The sequence below is a fragment of the Cryptomeria japonica genome, chromosome 4 (genome assembly GCF_030272615.1).
Source record: "Cryptomeria japonica chromosome 4, Sugi_1.0, whole genome shotgun sequence".
In the NCBI taxonomy this organism is placed as follows: Eukaryota; Viridiplantae; Streptophyta; class Pinopsida; order Cupressales; family Cupressaceae; genus Cryptomeria; species Cryptomeria japonica.
Window position 1 is genome coordinate 718,018,260 of NC_081408.1, and position 21,919 is coordinate 718,040,178.

The window sequence follows — 21,919 nt, forward strand, 5'->3', positions numbered from 1 at the left end:
CACACATATATATACACTTATCCTTATCCTATTCATTTACACACACTTTTATGCATTCAACTTATTTGCACATGTGTCATGCCTATAGATGCACCTACCTTATATTTTTATCTCATTCTAGGATAAGTCCATGGTTGCAAGGGAAACCTCAAGGTCATGAACTTGTCCTTGTCCAAATTAAAATTAAAATTTGGTCAAGTGGTCCTCTTCAAACCTCCACCTTAAGCTGAATAAGTAAATATTTTGCATAACATGATGGTGTGTAATACTATTTAAAGAAATTTATTGCCTTAAAACTAATAAATCAAGTGTTCATCTCATGATCAATAATTCTAGAATATTGGAGTAATTAATAGCAACATACATAGGCACTTGCCCACTATTTTTTATATTATTTAATTTTGGGGGATTGATCTTGGCAAAAGCGCCTTGTGACATAAGAAAAATATTGTAAGATAATTTTAAATATTGCCAATTTCCTAGACATTCAAGAAGAATAGAGTAGAAGGTTGCATATCAAGTGAAGTTACAAAGAAGAACACTAGCAATCATTAGGATGAATTTGGAGCCAAAGTATAAGTCTGTGATTGCAAATTTGTCTCAAATAGGTGATCATATCCTTTACTAGAATAGAGACCCTACACTTTCAAGTAGTTTATTAATAGAGAGGCATTTTTTCAAAGTCTTATTGATATAATCCTAATGTTCAATTGTCAACCAAAATGTCATTATCCTCCACCTACTTCAATTTCTAAATATAAAGACAAGGTGATGATGTACACAATGACAACTACCCTTGATAAAAAGATTAAATGTATGATACAAAAATTAAATGCTAAGATTAAATGTGAGATGCAAAAATTAAATGTTAAGTAATCAAAAGTAAATAATGAAACATGGTTCCATTATACGAAACTTCCATAATGCCACCAAAGACAACTAACTTAGAATTTAAGTAAACCTAAGATATGAATAAATTCCCATTAATAACTAAATAGATAATAACCTCATTCAGGCTAGCAATATTTTTAGTACATTCACTTTTACACATCCCTGCCTAACAAAAGTGCAAATCAAAACTCTTTAAAGTTCCATGATTAGGCATCCACCACATTTCAAGCAGATTATGTTAGAAATACATCTCACTTCACTTCGTTGGCTTCTTTTTAGATAATTAAAACCATCTTCTTTGCAATACGTAAAAGGATTCTTATGATTACAAAAATTCATGCAAACATGAAGCACTGTCAAAGCTGCTGTAGAAATACAAACTTTTAAGTTCTAATCAAATCAACAAACGAAAAGTCGGGACAACTTTATAAGCACCAACTGAACCGACCACACTGATATCTGACTTGCAACAAACTTTCTTAGTTGATACTATGCTTACGAACAAGGAATATTTCAGCTTGAAACAACCCTGCAACATAGCTTATTCCTAGATGCACATGATAGCACAAAAAAACACTTTAGTAGTACAATAGGACTCCATATAGCTCTGGTTTTCTTTATGAATGATTATGATTTTAGACCAAGGCCTTTGCGAGTAGGACCAACGAACAAATCTTTGGACTTAATCATGCCGGGAATGCGGCCACAGAATGTCCCAAAGGGGAATTGCCCCATTGCTATGTTTCTTCCCAGAGTCACAATGGCCATATCTGGACTTGCTTTGTAGGTGCCCAATTTACTCTGCTTGGGATTTTTTGATAGCTTCTTGATGTTCTCTGCAATCACTTGGGCATGCTTCTGTGCACACATTCCTTGCTTCAATTCCTGGACCATCACACACATTTCTAAAGTTAGAAATCCTTAATAGTTAAGGATTATTTAGAACCAATGTCGATAGATTTTCACAATCTATTTTATTGTGTATGTTGTTTGTTTGTGAATTTGATTGTGTGACAGTTTTTTGCAGCAACCTTTCTCATCACATTCTGTGATCTATCATCTGAATTTATTTTCTCTTTATGTTTACTATCATCTTGATGATAGATCATAGAATGTGATTCAAAACATTGATGCAAAAAATCTCACAAAATTAAATCCAAAAACAGCATAAACAATGATTGTTAGAAAAATATAAAAATTATATACATATGAATTAGGAGAGAAGAAATAACAGAATTTCCACATACCTTGACATTAATAACATCTCCAGCTGCAAACACATTACTTGTTCCTTCAACTCTCAGGGAGCTGTCCACCTTAATTTGGCCTCGTCCATCCACAGCATTTCCAAACATTGAATCTTTCATCCAGGAGGATCCTAACCTCTTGCCAATGCACACAAAATGGCAATCTGCGTGGATGGTCTTTCCACTGCTTGTAGTAAAGCTTGTTGTGGTCTCGGTAATGCTGTTAAGATCAATGCGCTCATTGAAATGCACTTCCACTTTCTTTTTCTTCAGGAAGGCCAGAGTCTTTCTAGAGGCCTTTTCTCCCACAAATTCAAGAAGCCTGGACCCAGCGTGCAAAATGATAACCTTTTTCTCTGGAAAGTCCACTGCTATCTCCCCAGCTAGCTCCACTCCAGTGGGTCCTCCTCCAATTATCAAAATTGTTTTGGCATCCTTAATCTTCTTGCTGTCTGAAAAAAAAAAACCTCAACTCTAATTCAATATATTAGAAAAGGGAAAACGACAGATTGTCAACTGTTAGAGGAATTACTTTTTAGAAAATAGTCAGCATTTCACCTGAGAACCTACTACCAATTTTTTATACGTTGGATACTAATGGCTCCACTCTTCATTTTCATAAAGATGGTTCAATATAGAAATCTGAAAAGTGCACTAAATCTGTTATGTGCACTAAATCTGTTATGCAATCGTTTCTTCCAACCAGGCGTGGAATTTGATAGTGTATATGGGGTTTTTTCATTTTTGGACTTTATATGGCACTTATAAATTGATTGCAATGGACATGTTACATGTTTTATAAAAAATAGGTAATATAGTATTCTAATTCATGATACTAATATATATTATATATTAATTTAGAATATTTATTATAAAATATAAATTTATTTAGTACATTTTGAAATGATAAGATATAATTATTTTTATTTTTATATCAATATAAAAACTTAGTTAATTTAATTTTTAAATATTTTAATAAAATTGTTTTAAATATTTATCATAATAGATCAAATTTAAAATTTTGACATTTATTATTAATAATTATTAACTTATTATCAATTAATAATAATATGTAACAATCTAATTCTTATTAATTGTTTTAAAAGATTCTACAACAAATTATTTTTTTTAAACTATGCATTGCATATTTTTTTGCAATAAAAAATATATATTTAAAGATTAAGAAATCCTTTCTTTAATAAGTTGCCAACCTCACAACCTACCTACCACTTTGTAATTTCAAAATTTACAAACATTTCACTAATCAAATTATAATTATACATATATACAAATTATTTTTTAATCTTAAAAATTAATATTTAGATTTATTTATTTTTATAGTAAAATGTATTGTTTTTGTATTAAGTATCATAGAATCACAAAGCTCATTTTTGCTCATTGGAGCATCCAAACTAGAAACAACAATTGGAAGACCAAGGGTCACAACTTAGAAATCCACTTTAAACAAAAATGGAAGACCAAGAGTCACAACTTAGAATTCTACACAAAGGTGTCCCTCATTGGAGTACTAAGCTCAACCCCTTGGACTAAAATGTATTGTTGATTTGGTCTATTAATTTTATATTTTATTTAATATAAAATAATAAATAATTATTTAATTTTTTAATAAAATTTATCTTTATTTTTAACCATTATATCTTATATTTAAAATTAACTATTACATATAAAATAGTCAAAATAGATTATCTTTCTTAAAAGAATAAACAAATAGTTTAAAGACTTGCCTATTTTCAATTAGATTATTTTTTCGTATAATTTGTATAAGAGTCAGTGAAAGGTGAAGTAATTTAAATTTGACATTAATTTGTATCATAGTTATTCATTTTAATATTACAATTTATAAGAGAAGTGATGCAGAGGCTTCCCAGAATGATCCAGAGGCTTTCGATCCAGAAGAAGTTCAAAGTGATGAAATTGTTCTGGATCATTCTTGGAAGCCTCTGGATCATTTTCGGAATGGATCAATGAGTCTATTGAAATTTTATTTTTATGTCATAACTCTTCTTAAAATTTTAATTGTTCAATTGAATATTTTTGAATTAGATTTTGCAAGTTTTTTCATTCATATGCCAGATCACACTTCAATAATCTTTTTTTTTTCTCATTTGCTCATTCTGATAACAGATCAAGTATGATCCCAAACATTCATAAAGAAAAAACTTAATAATCTAATATTCAATCTAAAATTATGAACTGCAAAAAAATTCTTTGATCTTTACTTTTATTTTTACACTAATCTAATACTAAAATATTCAATCTTACATTATGAACTGTAAAAACTTAATAACTAATACTGAAATATTCAATCTAGAATTATGAACTACAAATTTAAGTTTCTTTAACCTTTAATTTTATTTTACAATAAAAATGATAAATACAGCCATTCAGCTATCAAATTTAAGCAATTATACTCTTAATTTTTAATCTTTAATTTTATTTTATAATACGGTGATCTAGCTATCAAATTTAAGCAAATACAGACTTCTACTTCACAGCAAAGATGCAAGTAATATATGTACCTGCTTGAAATTGCCCGAGTCTGTCTGCTTTAGTGCGAGGGCCATCGTATGCAGTGCCTGTGGCGAGCACCAGATAATCAAACTTTACACTCTGTCCCGAGGCAGTCACCACGGCCTCCTCTGTAGCATTTGTTACCGCAGAAGTTATAAGCTTTGCTTTCTTCAAATATTCGTTGTGCAGAAACACAGATCTTTCTCCAAAGCTTGGCTCTACCGTGCACCTCAATTTAGCCCACGGGATCTCAAAATATTCCTTCCTGTTATAAATTAATCAATATAAGCTTGAGCTTTACATTTATTTTGTCTCAAATCAACTGAAATACTCCTTCCTGTTATAAATTAATCAATATTAGCTTAAGCTTTACATTTATTTTGCCTGAAATCAAATAAAATGCCTCTGCAATCAATAATTAGAAGGAAATGAAAATAAAAACATACGGATCAATTAGCGTAACATCTGCGTGGTTTTCCAACGCCTTCACAGCGGTGGCGCCTGCAATTCCACCTCCCACAACCACCACGCGCTTTTTCTGTACTGTTGCCATGACAGATACTCACTGTGTATACTTCCTAGACCGATATTGAATGTGCACAGCGGCCGTTATTATGAAAGGATGCGTGAAATTGTATATGATATAGAGAGGTTTAAATAACGCTGGCCAGTTAGGAAGATTATGCTGTAGAGAGGTTTGGTCACGTCAGCCGTAATATGACCGTGACTTTGGGTATTCTGCCTTGGTCGTAAATGGAAATTGCCAGCCAGTTGTGGATAAAATTATTAAATGTTTTTTTTTTAATTTTAGGGGGAATATACTTTTGTACTTCTGTCCGCTTCCTCTCTTTCAATTTTAGTCATGGAATTCTAGTAGAGAAACCTCTCACCACCCCTATCTGTCATATAACAGTTAAAAAAATAAAATAAATGAAAATACAATTATTTACATATGAAAGGAATTAAATTCTTAGAATATTAAATATATTAATTTCTCTCACAAAGAATTTAACAAACAATGGTAATTTTAAAGTTTTTAATTGTGATTATCTATAATTTGATTTGCAAAAAGATGATAATTAAAGATGATAAATAAAAATAATTAAAACATAATTATATGTGTTTATGCTAGATTTGGATATCAAAATTATTGTAAAACTTAAAGGAATCAATCAGTAAACTCTACTTCTACAATGAAATCCAACATAAAACCAATAGAGAACCAAAGAACACACAAAACACAAAATAAGCTAAATTATACCATTCACATGCTCCCTCCCCGAGTTTAATCTCCCTTGTCCTCCTATCTCCATTTATCTTACTTGATATTATGGTTGCTCTCAAAATTTACGAGTGCACAAGAGCTCAATAGAGGATGGATGTGGTTGAGTATGCAATTCGATGAGTGTAGGTGCTTGTACTTTAAATCTATATATGAAAAGAGGAAGAAAGAGGCATCTTTTATAGAGAGTACCCTAGAAAATGGAGGGCTAGGATTAAGAAGTGGAGGGATAAATGGTCGGCTCAGATTAGAGGGTAGGTATAGAAAAATAAGAAAATATTAAAAGTGGTTAAAGGTAAATTAAAAGATGAGTGACAAGTGTTATTGAGGGAAAAAACTAATGAATTAATTAAATAAATAAAGACTTATTTAATTAATAGAAAAGGTAGGGAAAATATAATTTAAATAAAAATATTTATTTGAATAAAGGTTAGAAGAGGATTAGAGAATCATAAAAATTAGAAACAATTATATCCTATCATTTCAAATTTAAGTTATGACAAGTTTAATTTGAAGTGTCATAAAAAAAATAGTATGTCGATGTGCTGATATTTTTTTAAGCTAGCATTTACTGATAAAAGTATAAAAACAACCATATAGATTATCAACTTTTAGACTCTCATCGATACAAATATTTCCATATATTGATAAATAAGAATGTTTGTTTGTGTATTTCTAGTTTTAATTGTGTACTGTTTTTCATTAATGTTTTATTTTACGACACCTTTTTATATATTTGGATGGACTATGATTCCTATGTCTCTTGTTTAGACTTCATCATTTTCTTATGCATTACTTGACACATATATCTTCATATGCTTCATGTTCACTTCTAGTTTCACATGCTCCTTGTTACCTCATGTGTTCCTATGTTGCATATTTATGATGTATTTGTAGTACCTATGTTCCATGTTTATAATGTCTTATACTTATTTACATTATGAGGTTCCTAAAACTTCTCATGTTATATCTTATGTTAACATGTTTTTCTTACAAGTTTATCTTACGCTCATATGTCTACATGTTTATGATCCTTATCATGCTTATAGCTTATGATTGTAGCATTACTAATTTAAGATTGAGACATTACTAAGGTGGGATTCTAAAACATTACTAATTAGTGTAGTGTAGAATCTTTATCGAACTCCTAGGTTTATCCATCTTTTGCTTCTTGTATGTGGGGCTCTCCCTACCCTTCTTATCATTGATCAAAATTTTCTAGCTAACCTCTCCACCCATTAAAAAAAGGGCATCAAATCAAATTAGATTAGACATTTTGGATGTTAATATGTCAAGGGGCTCTATTGACAATCAAAGTTGTGGCGGCACTCCTTAAGGCGAAGTTGGTGCTTCTAGTAGTAATGTCCATGGCAAAGCACATGGTAACTCCTTTAGACTAGTCTATGGGAGTTGTTTTACACTAAGCTTTGTGTCAAATAAAGAAGTTGGTAACTCCTTTCTCAATATAACATTTGTCAAATTTGACATTTTGTATTTATTATCAATAAATTACTTTTTAATTTGAATGAGCAATATTAATAACTTCAATGCCTCTCTAATACTATGATGAGACTTTTTGTCTATATAGAAAATAAACCTTTGACCGTATTTATTAATCAATAAAAAATAGAATATAAATTATTTTTTATTTTTTATTAATTCATTAATAACCACGGTCAATATGATGAGTACTCCCTTGGCCTTAACTCATCTAAGTCTATTTTTTAATATGGAAACCGTGGGTTCGTACCTCCCCCGACAAATACAACAAAGAAACGAATATTTTGCGTTGTGTAAATGGAAAGATATTTCCCATCTAGATTCTTCTTTCTTGACTTTCATCTTATCTTCACAAATATTAAATTGTTTTTAAGCGAAAATTTCGTTATTGCGCCCGCATGGCTAAGTCAAAGTCTATCATGTATAATCACTATCTACAGAAGCTTCTAGACTACACTTTAAATGAAGTTTTCCTTATTTTCCGATCCCGATCCTGTAGGAAACCAAGAATTTTTATGTGGATTATTTTTTTTAATTTATTTGTTTATTAGCTTTTGCTTTAACTCGAGGGGGATTTTCTCCACCGTATTGAATTGGTCTCAAAGACCTTATTTATAGTATATTTTAATTTTTTTATATCTCACCTATCTCATCTAACACCTCAATTTGTGTGTCAATTGATCGTGTGCTTCTATTCCCATCTGTTTAGTCGACTCCTCCCACTGTTAGTTGAGGTCCCTCATCAAATGTTCTACACTCAGAGGCAGGTTGAGTCTCTTGTCCCCCATCCCTCATTAATAATATTATTGATTTCAGATGCTTAGGTTTTGGTTTTGTAACTAATCAATTATTGTTTGCTTTGATGTTCGTGGATCTACATCATCAATATTAAGAGGTCGTCACGGATCTACGTCGTTGTTGCCGATGTTATCTGGGTTTGTCTTCACTTATATAGACATTGAAAAAAGGAAGATCCTATCGGCCCTTAGAAAATCCTCATTTCTCTCTTCTCTTTCTCTCATGTCTTGATGATGGATCATGGAATTTGATCTGAAATGCTGGTAATAAACAAATCTACATAGTCAAATCCAAAATAATACGAGCTAATCAATATGGACTATGGAAATTGTATGGTTTATTATACAGATTTACACAAAAGATAAAAATAAGTCTAAAAGTAGGAGTGTGGATCAATATGTAACCATTCTCAAGTGACAACTACATGAAATAATATACATGCAAAAAAGAGAGAGGAGACAATATGGAGCCTAGCTATTCCCTAGGTTATAGGCCACCTTAGTGCTACCATCCATCTAGTTAGATCAAAGGCCCATTGCCACCCCCAACAATGTAATCATGAACTCCACCATCTTAATGATCAAAACTAGCATACTTGGCCACTACATGCCATATGAGGAGCATAATATGGTGGGAAGAAGGGGGAACCCAAAATCAAATAGCCATATTTGTGCATTGTGCACAAATTTTTCATTATAGTGGTGAAATCTACTTAGATGGCAATAATTCCACCAACTAATTAAAAATAACAATAATTTATCCTTTTAATTTTTTCTAGGTATTGTGATAAAATGGTAGGATCTAAACTTATTGGAATTCTTAGCCGCTACTAGAACATCTTCCTAGAAATTCCAAAAACCCTAGTGTAACTAAGGAGAGAATGTAATTGTGAATGATTGCCTCTAGGACCAAAGCATCAATTAGGTCTGACATATGCTACCATAGAATGTTACAACATTAGTATATCATTTTTACCCAACCATCTAGATCCAACATGTTTTTTTAATCATTTGTAGGGTGGATGAGAAAGGCGGAGAAAAAAATGACTTCAAGTGATGGTCCAAAGATACATCAACATAATGGAGGTTCTTGATTTCATGACATATTGCAATGTAGTAGACTGGAGAAAAAGCACAAAGAGGTGGAACAAATGAGGACTAGAGCTAACAACCACATATGGAATGACATATGATACATGTCCAAGGCATATATAGGCAACGAAATAAATTTGATATTATAATTTGCACATAAAAGGGGATGTGTTATGCCCTGCATACCTAACCCCATTAGTTTCCTTGTTTTGAAAATATGGGTCCCTCTTTTTGCTTTCTGTGGCTTTGTTTTTTTAGTTTTGCCTGGATACCTCGGAACCCCGGAGTCCCGAGGAGTCCTTTGTTTGTTTTTGTTAGTCCTACCCCGGAACCTCGGAGTCCTCAAGTAGGGGTTTGCTTGTTTGTGCACAACCTCAGACCCTCGGATCCATGGAGTCACGAAGTCGTGCGTTGTCCTTTTTCGTTGAAGCCTCGAACCTTCGGAGTCCCAAAATCCTAAGTTCTTCATGTTAGAATAATTGGTGGACAATTGAGAGGGGGGGGGTGAATCAGTTGTCAACGGATTATATTAATCAAACCACTTTATAACCTTTAATCGGAGCACATAAACATTAAATACCAGAATAGCAGAAATAGATACCGGTAAGCAATAAAACTTAAGAATGAAATAGAGAATCAACACAATGCAATCATACCACATAAAACCATGATTTATACGTGGAAAAATCAGTAAAGGGAAAAACCACGGTGGGAAGCCTACCCACAATCAGATGATACTTCTGCATAAAGTATGTGATACAATAAGGGGCCTGCACATGCAGGGAGGCACACGGCCTAGAGCGTACTGCTCATTACAAAGGAGTCTCACTGACTACAGAGAGGTTATAACCACCTCAATATAATTGGACAACAATCCAAAAGAATGAACTGTCAATGATAGCATCTACCATGCCTGATTACAGTCTCGGTTAAGCTCAATACCGGAGGCCTTTGACCTCTTACATAAACCCAATTCTATCACCTATGATCGACCAAATCTCCTTCACATATGATATTTCATTCCATGACCATTACCACCACAATCACGATCTACAATGAGATCTTACATCAATTTATACAAACCCCGAGGCCTAAATCAATTAGATCGGCCACCTAAAAGATATTACAATAAGATCATTACATACATCCATATTACAATGATATACCATGTCGGCTTTAGACCAAAACAACATTAACCAATCCATAAATCATCTCAGTAACATGTAGAGAGCACGTAACATGATACCGATCCATAACCTGGACCCAAATAGATTCACCATGCCAAAGAGATGTCACCAATTAGTCGAGGCATGGAAAAAGACCACCTTCTGCATCCTGAATCCCATCTAGAAGTCGCACCAACACCACTTATGCATCTTGTCAAAGATTCTCAGTAAAAGCTCTGCCGGTAAAACCTTAAACCCTTACCGGTATAGACTTACTACAGTGTGTGATAGCATCCGATCATCACATCAATACCAACTGACCAAAACATACTCCAGAAACATCAAACCAAACATATTCCATTGATCCAAACATGTCGGTAGTATCCAACTGATAGTCCCTTCTGTTGGTAACACTAGCTCTTCTACCGGTAACCAAAATTTGTCTGTCAGCAGCCAATCATAATAGCTAGTGTTGACATCAATGACAAAACATCAATGCAACACATAATTAATTCCTTCATATTGCCAACAATCTCCCCCTTTGGCATTGATGGCAACACTAGATGTGAAAAAGAAAACATCTAAGTGCCAAGAAATGCCAAAAATTTCTCATAGAAGATATAACAATGAAAAACTGAAAAATCCCAGCAACTCCCCCTAAGGAGTGCAGTCCAATCTGAAACTAATTTGAATCTCTCTCCCATATGACATATTATGACATTATTTTTCACATATAACTCTCCCCCTTTGACATCAATGTCAAAGATATGACTTAGATATCAAAATCTTGTGAATCTCAAAGCTAACTACTCCCCCCGAGTAGTAGCACAACTACATCAATCCGGAGAAAAGGATAAAGTTGATGATGCATAACGGACTGATGCTTTGCTCCATCAGTTAAGTTTCTGCCAGAGGGGTAGATACCCCTAACCTATTTCTCAAATATTCAAATGATTCCTTAGACAACGGTTTAGTGCATATATCTGCAATCTACTCTTTAGTGTTCACATAAACCAATTTGACTTCCTTTTCCTCCACCTTTTCTTTTAGAAAGTTATATTTTATTTAATTGTGCTTAGTCTTAGAGTGAAATACTAGATTCTTAGATATGTCAATAGTTGCAGAGTTATCACAATAGATAACTACTAGTTCACTGCAATGTACCTTGATATCCTTCAACATTTGCTTCATCCACAAGAGTTGAGTGCAATTAGTTGTTGCTACAACATATTCAACTTCTGCAGTAGATAAAGAAATGCATGATTGTTTTTTGCTGATCCATGAAACCAATTTCTTTCCAAGAAAGAAAGCTCCACCAGAAGTGCTCTTCCTGTCATCAGTATATCCTGCCCAATCTGCATCTATATATGCACATAAAGTGAAGTTATCATCTCTAGAGTACCATAAGCCATATTTTGTTGTTCCTTGCAAATACCGGAATATCCTCTTTACTGCACATTCATGATTTTATTTAGAATCACTTTGATATCTTGAAACAATACTTACTGCATTCATAATATCTGGTCTAGTCCGAGTTAGATATAACAAGCCACAATCATAGACTTATACCTTGTCGAATTTACCAGTGTAGATGTATCTTTGATAGATAATTTCTCACTTGTCACCATAAGAGTACTTACCGGTTTGGAATTATCCATACCAAACTTCTTCAACAATTCCCTTAGATACTTAGTTTGACAGATAAAAATGCCTTTGTCAGTTTGAGTAATCTGCAAACCTAAGAATAATCTCATCTCACCAATCATAGACATTTCAAATTCATTCTTCATATTATTAGAGAATTCCATGCACAATTTATCTTCAACTCCAAAAACGATATCATCAACAAATACTTCAATAATCAGAATATCATCATCAATGATCTTGTAATATAAATTAATGTCAACACTGCCCTTAGTAAAACCAAGCTTCAATAGATATTTATCCAACCTTGCATACCAAGCTCTAGGAGCTTGTTTCAATCCATATAATGTTTTCCTTAACCTGCAAACCATATCTTTGTCATCTGTCAGTAAAAATCCATCAGGCTACTCAATGTATACTTCTTCCTCAAGTTCACCATTCAAAAATGCACATTTAACATCCATTTGATAGACCTTATAGTTCTTGTATGCTGCATAGGCAAGAAATAGTCTAACAACTTCAATTCTAGCTACTGGTACAAATGTCTCACCATAATCAATTCCTTCCATTTGAGAAAATCCTTTACAAACTAATCTAGCCTTGTTTCTTACAACTTGACCATCCTCATTTAGCTTATTTCTAAAAACCTATTTAGTTCTAATAACATTCTTATTTTTAGGTCGGGGAACTAAAGTCAAAGTCTTATTCTTCTCTATCTGATCTAATTCATCTTACATAGCCTTTAACCAGTGTTTATCTTTACAAGCTTCAATAACATATGCCGATTCAATTTGAGAAATAAGACATACCTCTTCATTTGCCAGTATTCTTCTTTTCATAACTCCCTTGTTCCTGTCTCTAATGATTTGATCTTCAGAATGATTTAATCATACATACCTTGGTGTCTGCCGAACTTTAGGTTCTTTGTTCTTATCATCAGTCACAGTTGAATTTTTTGATTGTACCGGTGTAACTATCTCAGTGTTTTGTACTGGTTGAGGCATTGCCGGACCAACTATGATCACTTCCACTATTGGTTCTCTGTCATATGATATAGATTGATCTCTGTATTTCTCATCCACTTTCACATTTGCGCTCTCCACAATTTTCTACAATCTTTTGTTATAACATCTATATGCTTTGATCTGAATTGAATATCCAAGAAATATCCCTTCATCACATCTAGGATCAAACTTCCCAATCGAATCATCCCTTTTGATATAACATTTACTTCCAAAAATTCTAAAATATTTAAGAGTAGGTGTATGTCCAAACCATAATTCATAAGGAGTCTTACCGGTTTCACCTTTGATATGAAATCTATTGAATGTGTAGATTGTTGTACTCGTTGCTTCTCTCTAGTAGATGTGAGGCAATTTGGCTTCCATCATCATGGTTCTTGTTGCATCCAAAATGGTTCTATTCTTCCTTTCCACTACTCTATTCTGCTGAGGAGTCCGGGGTGCAGATAATTGTCTCCTAATTCCATTTATCTTACAAAAATAGTTAAATTCATGAGATGTGAACTCACCGCCTTAATTTGATCTCAGACATTTGATTTTCAATCCAGTTTCTGTTTCCACCTTTGCTTTAAAGATCTTGAATTTGGGTATGTGCACCAAGTTGTGGTACCAAAAGGGGGTCTTAAGATGCCACTTTTTTTTTTTTTCTGAAATCAGCAAAGTCTGAACTTCAACGACAAATTGAAGATAGTTACACTCCAAATTTGAACATGCAACAAGAATAAGAGTCAGAGTGCTTCGAGTCTACTTTCTAAACTACTATTTTTTTTTTTAAATGGTGGAGATTAAGGGCTTCAAAAAGGAGGGCCACAAAAAGTGGTCCTATTTTTATGCAAAAAACATAACATAGCGTCTGTTGTAGCCCCCCTAAAATGTTAACTTTTTTTTTGAATTTTTAAAATCACTCCGGTGAGAAATCAGCTAACACCTTATAGTTTATGCCAGAATTTTCAGCTAATTTTTTATTAGTATATAATTTTTTACTAATTTTCGAAGTGGACACATCCTGAAAAACAGAATTTTGAGTGTGCTCCCCCCTAAAATCATTGAAAACAAATCAAAAATCATAACTCTTTTTTTTTTAAAATTGTGTAGAATGGAGCCTAGTTTCTAAAAATGTATTTTTTTTCAAAATCTGATGAACGTGTAAAAATCTATACCCAAAATAGTGCATGTTGGTTTTTGACAAAAAAACGGACACACTAACAAAAGAAATTATACATGAAAGACTTAACGAAATCAAAATTTGAAATAAATTACATTTTTGGATAGCTAAGAGGGAGCTCAAGTTTACCACGGTAATTTTTTTTAACTTCATTGAAACACGTGCAAACTTGACGGAGAGCACGACCAAAAATATGTCAAAATTTTTAATGTTTTGACAAAAACACGTCTCTAGCCTGAAATGGTCGTCCGAACCTTTGGGTTGGATGCCCAAGGAAAATCCAAACCATAGGTTTGGTGTTTCCCAAAGCGGGCCATTTGGTGCTTGCCAATATTGCGAGCACTCTATTTGGCATGCGCCAAATGTGATGAATGAATATTCCATTTGACGCGTGCCAAATGTGGTCCATATTCCACATTTAGTGCGCGCCAAATAAGGATGAAGAGGGACATAGCTCGAGGGATAGGAGAATAAGGGAATTGTGAGTGCTAGAAAGGGGAGGGACAAAGAAGAGTATGTATCTATAAGAATGAAGAGCCTGAGAAGAGGTAAGGGGAGAGAGAGAATATGAGATCTAGTTCATAGAGAGAGATGGAACTACGAGGGAAGGGAGATAAAGAAGGGAGAGGTGAGATGGGGGTTTCTATGTACACATTTGGCACTCTCCCTATTTGGTGCGCCAAATGTGGAATAGATACATACTCTTCTTTGTTCCTCCTCTCTCTAGATCTCACAATTCCCTTATTCTCCTATCCCTCGAGCTATCTCCCTCTTCATCCTTACACCCATCTAATTCCCTCTCTCACCTCTTTCCCTCGGTTTTTTCCTCACTCCCTCCTCTCTAGGTCCTAAGGGGTCATAGGACACCATATGACCCCTTAGGTGTCGTTAGGGGTCATATTGTTGTTAGGATTCCCACAGATACTGAGAGGGGGGGGTGAATCAGTATCTAACCGGTGTACAAAATTTCTTAACTTAAAACATGCAGAACATATTATAACAGTGTACCGGTATGAAAGAAATAATGCAATAAACAGAATTAAGAACATCCACATCAAAAGCACACCATAACACAAGGATTTAACGAGGAAACCCGATGTGGGAAAAACCTCGGCGGGAGTTGTGACCCATAATATCCAAGGTATGTGCAAGCTAATGAGTCACAAATTCGTGGAAGTCTACGTGTTGGAAAATGCGTTCCGCAAAACGAGCCCCTGTTTTCAAAAAACGGGGGCTCGTTCTCAAAAAATGGGGGCCCGTTAATGGTTCGGCCTCCCGAGCCAAAAGGTGATGGGGGGCCGAAGCTAAATAAAATGGTCCCTCATTTCTAAACAAAACAGGTGCTCGTTTTTCAAAAACGGGCCCCCTTTTTAAATTCTATTTTTACCGTTTTTTGGGCAAATTTTTCATTTTCACCATGATAGTGAATTGACAAGAGGAGATCAAAAATGGGCCCCCATGTTGTGGTTTCCATTTCAAGCCTCCACTACTATCCCAGGTACACATTCAGTCATCTATTTTCACATTTCATAATTTTCTTGTATATTTTTCTTGTTTTTTTGTGTATTATTTAGTTTTTTTTGTATTATTTTAGTTTTTTTTTTATAGTAGCCTATAAATAAATTATTTTTTATATTTGTAAATTCTTGATTTTAATCTAAAATATTTTTGAACAGTTAACCCTAAACCGTAATCAACAAATTTAGAAATCAAAACCAAACCTAGATAATTAACAAAACGAAATCGACACAAACAAAAAAACGAAAAATGAAATGGAAACAAAAACAAAAACGTTCGAAAATGAAATTGAAATAAAACCGAACATATGTACCTAAATTGTTCTTAATCCTCATTAGGCAATACAAAAGTTACCACTAAATTAGTATAACCTTAAAAGTAATTAACATTACTCTTCAAATTTTAGATATCAAAGTTTAGGCTTAGGTTTATGCCATATCATGGCATAAAGGTCCTATTATGGTCCTATTATGTCATGTGATGGTATAAAAGGATCAATTATGGACACATTATGCCATGATGGCATAATAGGACACATTATGACATGATGGCATAATATGTCCTATTATGCCATGACATTGCATAATGGGTTCATAGTTGGTCCTATTATATCATGTCATGGTATAATAGGACCTATTATGCCATGACATTGCATAATAGTCCACCTATTATGCCATCATGGCATAACAGGTCCATAATAAGACCTATTAAGCCACAACATGACATGATTTTCTCAAAAATTGCCAACTTCATCATCTAATTCATCTCCAACACTGAAACTATGCTAATTCGACATGTTTACTTAGTATGATAGGACCAATTATGGACCTATTATGCCATGATGGCAAAATATGTCCTATTATGCCATGACATTGCATAATGGATCCATAGTTGGTCCTATTATGTCATGTCATGGCATAATAGGACCTATTATATCATCATGGCATAATAGGACCTATTATACCATGACATTGCATAATATCCACCTATTATGCCATAATAGGACCTACTAAGCCACAACATGACACGATTTTCTCGAAAATTGCCAACTTCATCATCTAATTCATGTCCAACACTGAAACTATGCTAATTCAACATGTTTAATTAGTATGATAGGACCAATTATGGACCTATTATGCCATGATGGCATAATAGGTCCTATTATGCCATGACATTCCATAATAGGTCCATAGTTGGTCCTATTATTAGATTTTTAAAAACTTATAAATATCCTGTGTATCATTTAACATATCCACACCTAAAGGATTTGGTTTTGCATAAAAATTAAAAAAGAGAGAAAAGTAAACATATTTTTTTTATTCATGGGTGAAAACCATTCTTATGACACCTTGGACAAGTACCTTGGCATCATGTATAATTTTTTTTAAAAGTACCCTACACTTGGAGCACACCACAATCCATTCAAATTCTCTTTATTCTCAACCATCCTTGCCATCATCCATATCATGTATCTCACATTCCTAGTTTTTGACCTTGATTCAAGTCTTTTAATCATTTTGAGACATGTTTTAGGAAAATTCTAATATATAAAATCCTATTTACAGAGAACTGTTACAAAAAAATTGAGAAGATGAGTAACATATATCCACATCTCTACCAAAGTAGGGAGTATGAGTTGAACATGTGATGCCTACCTAGGTAGATATCTACCCAAGTAATCTTATCCTATCCTCTAGGTGCAAATATGCAATACAATAGTTAGGTAAATGCAAGAAAATAATGATGCACCAACAAAGTGAATGTACACATTGAGGTGACACATAACATAAAAGAGAAACCACTAGATATCACATGATTTAATATTTTATGTTTACTTCATATTCTATTACTTCATGTGTTTTATCTCCTATTTTTACATTAAATCTAATCTTTATTAGTAACTACTAATTTCCCATAATGATTGATGTCTTATACTTTAATCTTTGTTCTAGCTTATGATCTTCAAGACTATTTTCTTCACATGTATGTTCATATAGTGTTTTTTTTATCTTATTAAAGCATTATCTTATGTTTGTATATTGGTTAATCTATCTTCTTAAAGTATTATCTTATGTTCATACATTGGCCTATTATTATAGAGAATATAATAGATTATCACTATTTGATCACACATTTTTGCATCTTAATATCATATGATTGTGCCTCACATGACGATCTTATGATCATATCTTGGTTTATAGAGCGTAATGATCTTACATTTCAATATCTTATTTTAAGCACTTATCATCAATCCTTATATATTCTTACACTAGAAGGAGGATCATCTTATTTCTCACTTCTTTATTGATCTTATGTATGAAATATTTTATATTGATTTTAATAGTTGATGCATTTTACAAGAAATGAATTTATTAAATTGAATATATAATAGATTAATGATGTTTCATTGAAAGTTTTTATTAAGTTTTGTGCGCAAATTTTATATTTAAAGATTCAATAGTATGTACATGTATATTTTTTTAAGTTCAATATTATATTATATATTTCATGTGTATCTCATTCAACAACATAGAAATGTTACTATTTATAAATGTTTTTTTTTAATTTAGTAAAATAGATTCTTCTTTGACATAGAGTTGTATATAATTCATGTATATCTTTATATATGCAGGAGTTCTTTGTTATCATGGATGTCTTTGACATAGATGAACTATTAGGTGAAAATCCCCCACCACAACCCCCTCCTCCTCCTCCTCCTCCTCCACCTCCACCACCACCACCACCTCCACCTCCACCCCCTAGATTGGATGAAATTCATTTAAGAGAACGAATTAATGAAAACCTACAAGTGATTGAACAAAACATTGCCGCTATCCAAAATGAGCAAATCACGCCACCCCATCTTGTAGAGTTTGCAAAATCAATGCAAACTGTTGTCGAGTCAGTAAGATTTGTTGATTCTCAATTAGATCAATTTCATAGACGACGACAAGAGTTGCATGATTTTTATGCCGATGGTTTAACTTATAGGCAAATCACTGATTTGAAAATAACCAAAGCTCATTTATGTCCATATTTTACCAACCCAAAAACAAGAGAACCAATGCAACCTAACCAGAAAAGAATTTCAATTAGGTGGTGTGTGCATCCAAAAATGGCTAGATACTTTTGGGATAGATGGTGGATGGTTTTTTATTATCCACCACATCGTAATTATGAGGTCCCTTTTTATTTTTTGAAGAAATTATACTGTGAGTTTGTAATGAACCAAAAACCAAATTATTTTGACATTAAGTCATTCCAGGGTGTTGGTCGTGGAATGTCACAGCATAGATTAAGGGCATGGAGTAATAATCCCCTACCAGATCCACCCATAGTTCCACTTGTTGCTCCATCGATTCCTACAGATGTCCAAAATACATCATTCATTTCGACATTAGATGCTTTGACTTCCCTCACAGGTAACCTGAGTGACCAAGCTACTCACATGGCATCTGCTCCTCGATGGATGCCACATATGTGTTCGAGTTGTCATGAGATGTGTGTAGGTCCTACTATTGTTGCAGGATCTACTTCAGTTCTAGCTGAGCATGATGCAACAGATGATAGTATGATGACATCTTATATGGATTTTCTTTGCTCGGATGTTCATCTTGACCAAGTATAGATATATATACATGTACATGTCAATCTTTTTATACTTCATTAAATATAGGTATAAACTAAGTGCATCTCTTTTTTTTATACAATCTAATACTTCATTAAATAAATTTTGTTTATGTAGATAAGGACTACACCTAATATTAGAGTCAATATTGCATCTACTGGAACACAACTCGGCACACCTTATGGGGTATAGTATAAATTTCTATCTAGACATTGTACTATCTTTTTAAGTTAATATGTTATCATTGTATACTATATAAATTTTCATGTTGATACATTGAATGCTTCTTTCTCCAGGATTCAAGTCATGAGGGACCCTCTACATCACATCGAGAAGAGGGTCTGACTACTGTGACACCATCTATGGTATGTATCTTATAATTCTTAAATTAAATATGAACTCTTACAATATTGTAACTTAACTTGAAATTATTTAGTACACATATATATGTTCACTAAATATGATTTCATTAAATGCATGTATGCAGGTGGACACTACCATTAGGATAGGTTATCCTCATAATTTTGATCAGAGCCAATTTGAACACACATCGACATCCTTTGAGGTATTAATATGTAATACTTAATTTGATCTTATTTTGACTCTTAATTTAAGATTTAATTGGACACTTTGAATTTGACCTTGTACAGGAGTTAGCTAGCACTACATTTGGTGTTGATACTGCACAAGATACTGCTAGAGGATCTGATGAGCATATGGTAAGTTTGTAACTTAATTTATGAATTCTACTATATTTGATAAATGATTCTTTTAATAGTTAATTTCAAGTATATTTTAATATTATTTTTTTATTGTACAACATGAGACGGGTGGATCTGGAGCACGTCCCGGGGACAAGAGAGATACTGCTAGAGGATCTGATGAGCATATGGTAAGTTTGTAACTTAATTTACGAATTCTACTATATTTGATAAATGATTCTTTTAATAGTTAATTTCAAGTAATATTTTAATATTATTTTTTTCTTGTACAACATGAGACAGGTGGATCTGGACCACATCCCAAGGACAAGAGACCACGAGATGTTATTGATGATAGCACTTAGATTTTACTGTTTAATTGGCTTTGATATGTACTTTTTTATGGACTTTACACATTTGTTTACACGTGCACATACTTTATATATATGGATAGCTGCATAATAGGATTAGATCATATATATTTTGTGCATACTTTATATATTTTGTGCACATTAGATATTATGTGGAGTGAACATCATGTTACCATCTAGATATATATATGGATTAGATATTATATGGATTATGTGGACTTGAAATTTTACTGTTTATTTAGCTCTGATATGTACTATTTTATGGGCTTTACATATTTGTTTACACGTGCACACATACTTTATATATATGGATAGTTGCATAATAGGATTAGATCATATATATTTTATGCATACTTTATATATTTTGTGCACATTAGATATTATGTGGAGTGAACATCATGTTACCATCTAGATATATATATGGATTAGATATTATATGGATTATGTGGACTTGAAATTTTACTTTATTTGGCTCTGATATGTACTATTTTATGGGCTTTACATATTTGTTTACACGTGCACACATACTTTATATATATGGATAGTTTCATAATAGGATTAGATCATATATATTATGTGCATACTTTATGTGTATTGTGCATTCACACTATTCTGTTCTGTAATCAATTCTAAACGTTTCCCCATCTTTCCATCCTTTAGAGGGTATTCTATATTTTTAAATCTCCTAACATCAACCAATTTTTGTCCAAACTCAGATGAAACATGTTCATGCAAACATTCACCTATCGAAGAATAGTTCCCACATGAATTGCAAATGCCATAAATGCATGAACTGGAAAGAAATAATTGTTCATTAGGTGGTTTACAAAATAAACTTCCAATAAAATCTTTTATAGTTTCAGGTGGAACATAAACACCACACTCCTGCACAAGATCATTACCATGCAACATACAACATATATATCAAAAAACATCATAATAGTAACGAAACTGAACATGAGTTTTACAACAACAAGATATTCTTTGTTTATTGATTTTAACATACCAGGGTTTGCATTTTTCAAATGATCTTTGACTAATTCGTAAATTCATTAGCACAGATTCATCACTAAATTTTTTAAAGAATTTAGTTTGAGTCATGTCAAGAAGATGTTTTGGATGAGGATCATGAATTTTTGATCCCACCCTTAACTTTAAAACATCTCTAGCATTTGATGAAACTCTAGTGTTATCATGCCAAAAATTTTCAATTAATTGTTTAGTTTCATCATTTAATTTCATGTCTGACCTTTGAAGTCTACCACTAAAACTCCAACAATGGTTTAGTGGGTCAATTTCAATTGTGTCTCTTCTTTTGGCTGCTCTTGACAAGGTTCTATGATGTAAGTTCAAATAGCCACTT

The 21,919-nt window shown here is 32.9% G+C and overlaps 1 protein-coding gene across 1 annotated transcript; it reads right to left on the reverse strand.

Annotated features, from left to right (window-relative positions):
• Positions 1 to 1,163: 1,163 nt before the first annotated feature.
• LOC131032077 (uncharacterized) lies at positions 1,164 to 5,362 on the reverse strand. Its single transcript, XM_057962997.2, has 4 exons — positions 5,117 to 5,362; positions 4,679 to 4,935; positions 2,139 to 2,590; positions 1,164 to 1,776 (listed from the first exon to the last, which is right to left on the reverse strand). Exons 1-4 carry the CDS (start codon positions 5,221 to 5,223, stop codon positions 1,519 to 1,521), a joined length of 1,074 nt encoding a protein of 357 aa, XP_057818980.1. The 5' UTR covers positions 5,224 to 5,362; the 3' UTR covers positions 1,164 to 1,518.
• Between the last annotated feature and the right edge of the window lie 16,557 nt (positions 5,363 to 21,919).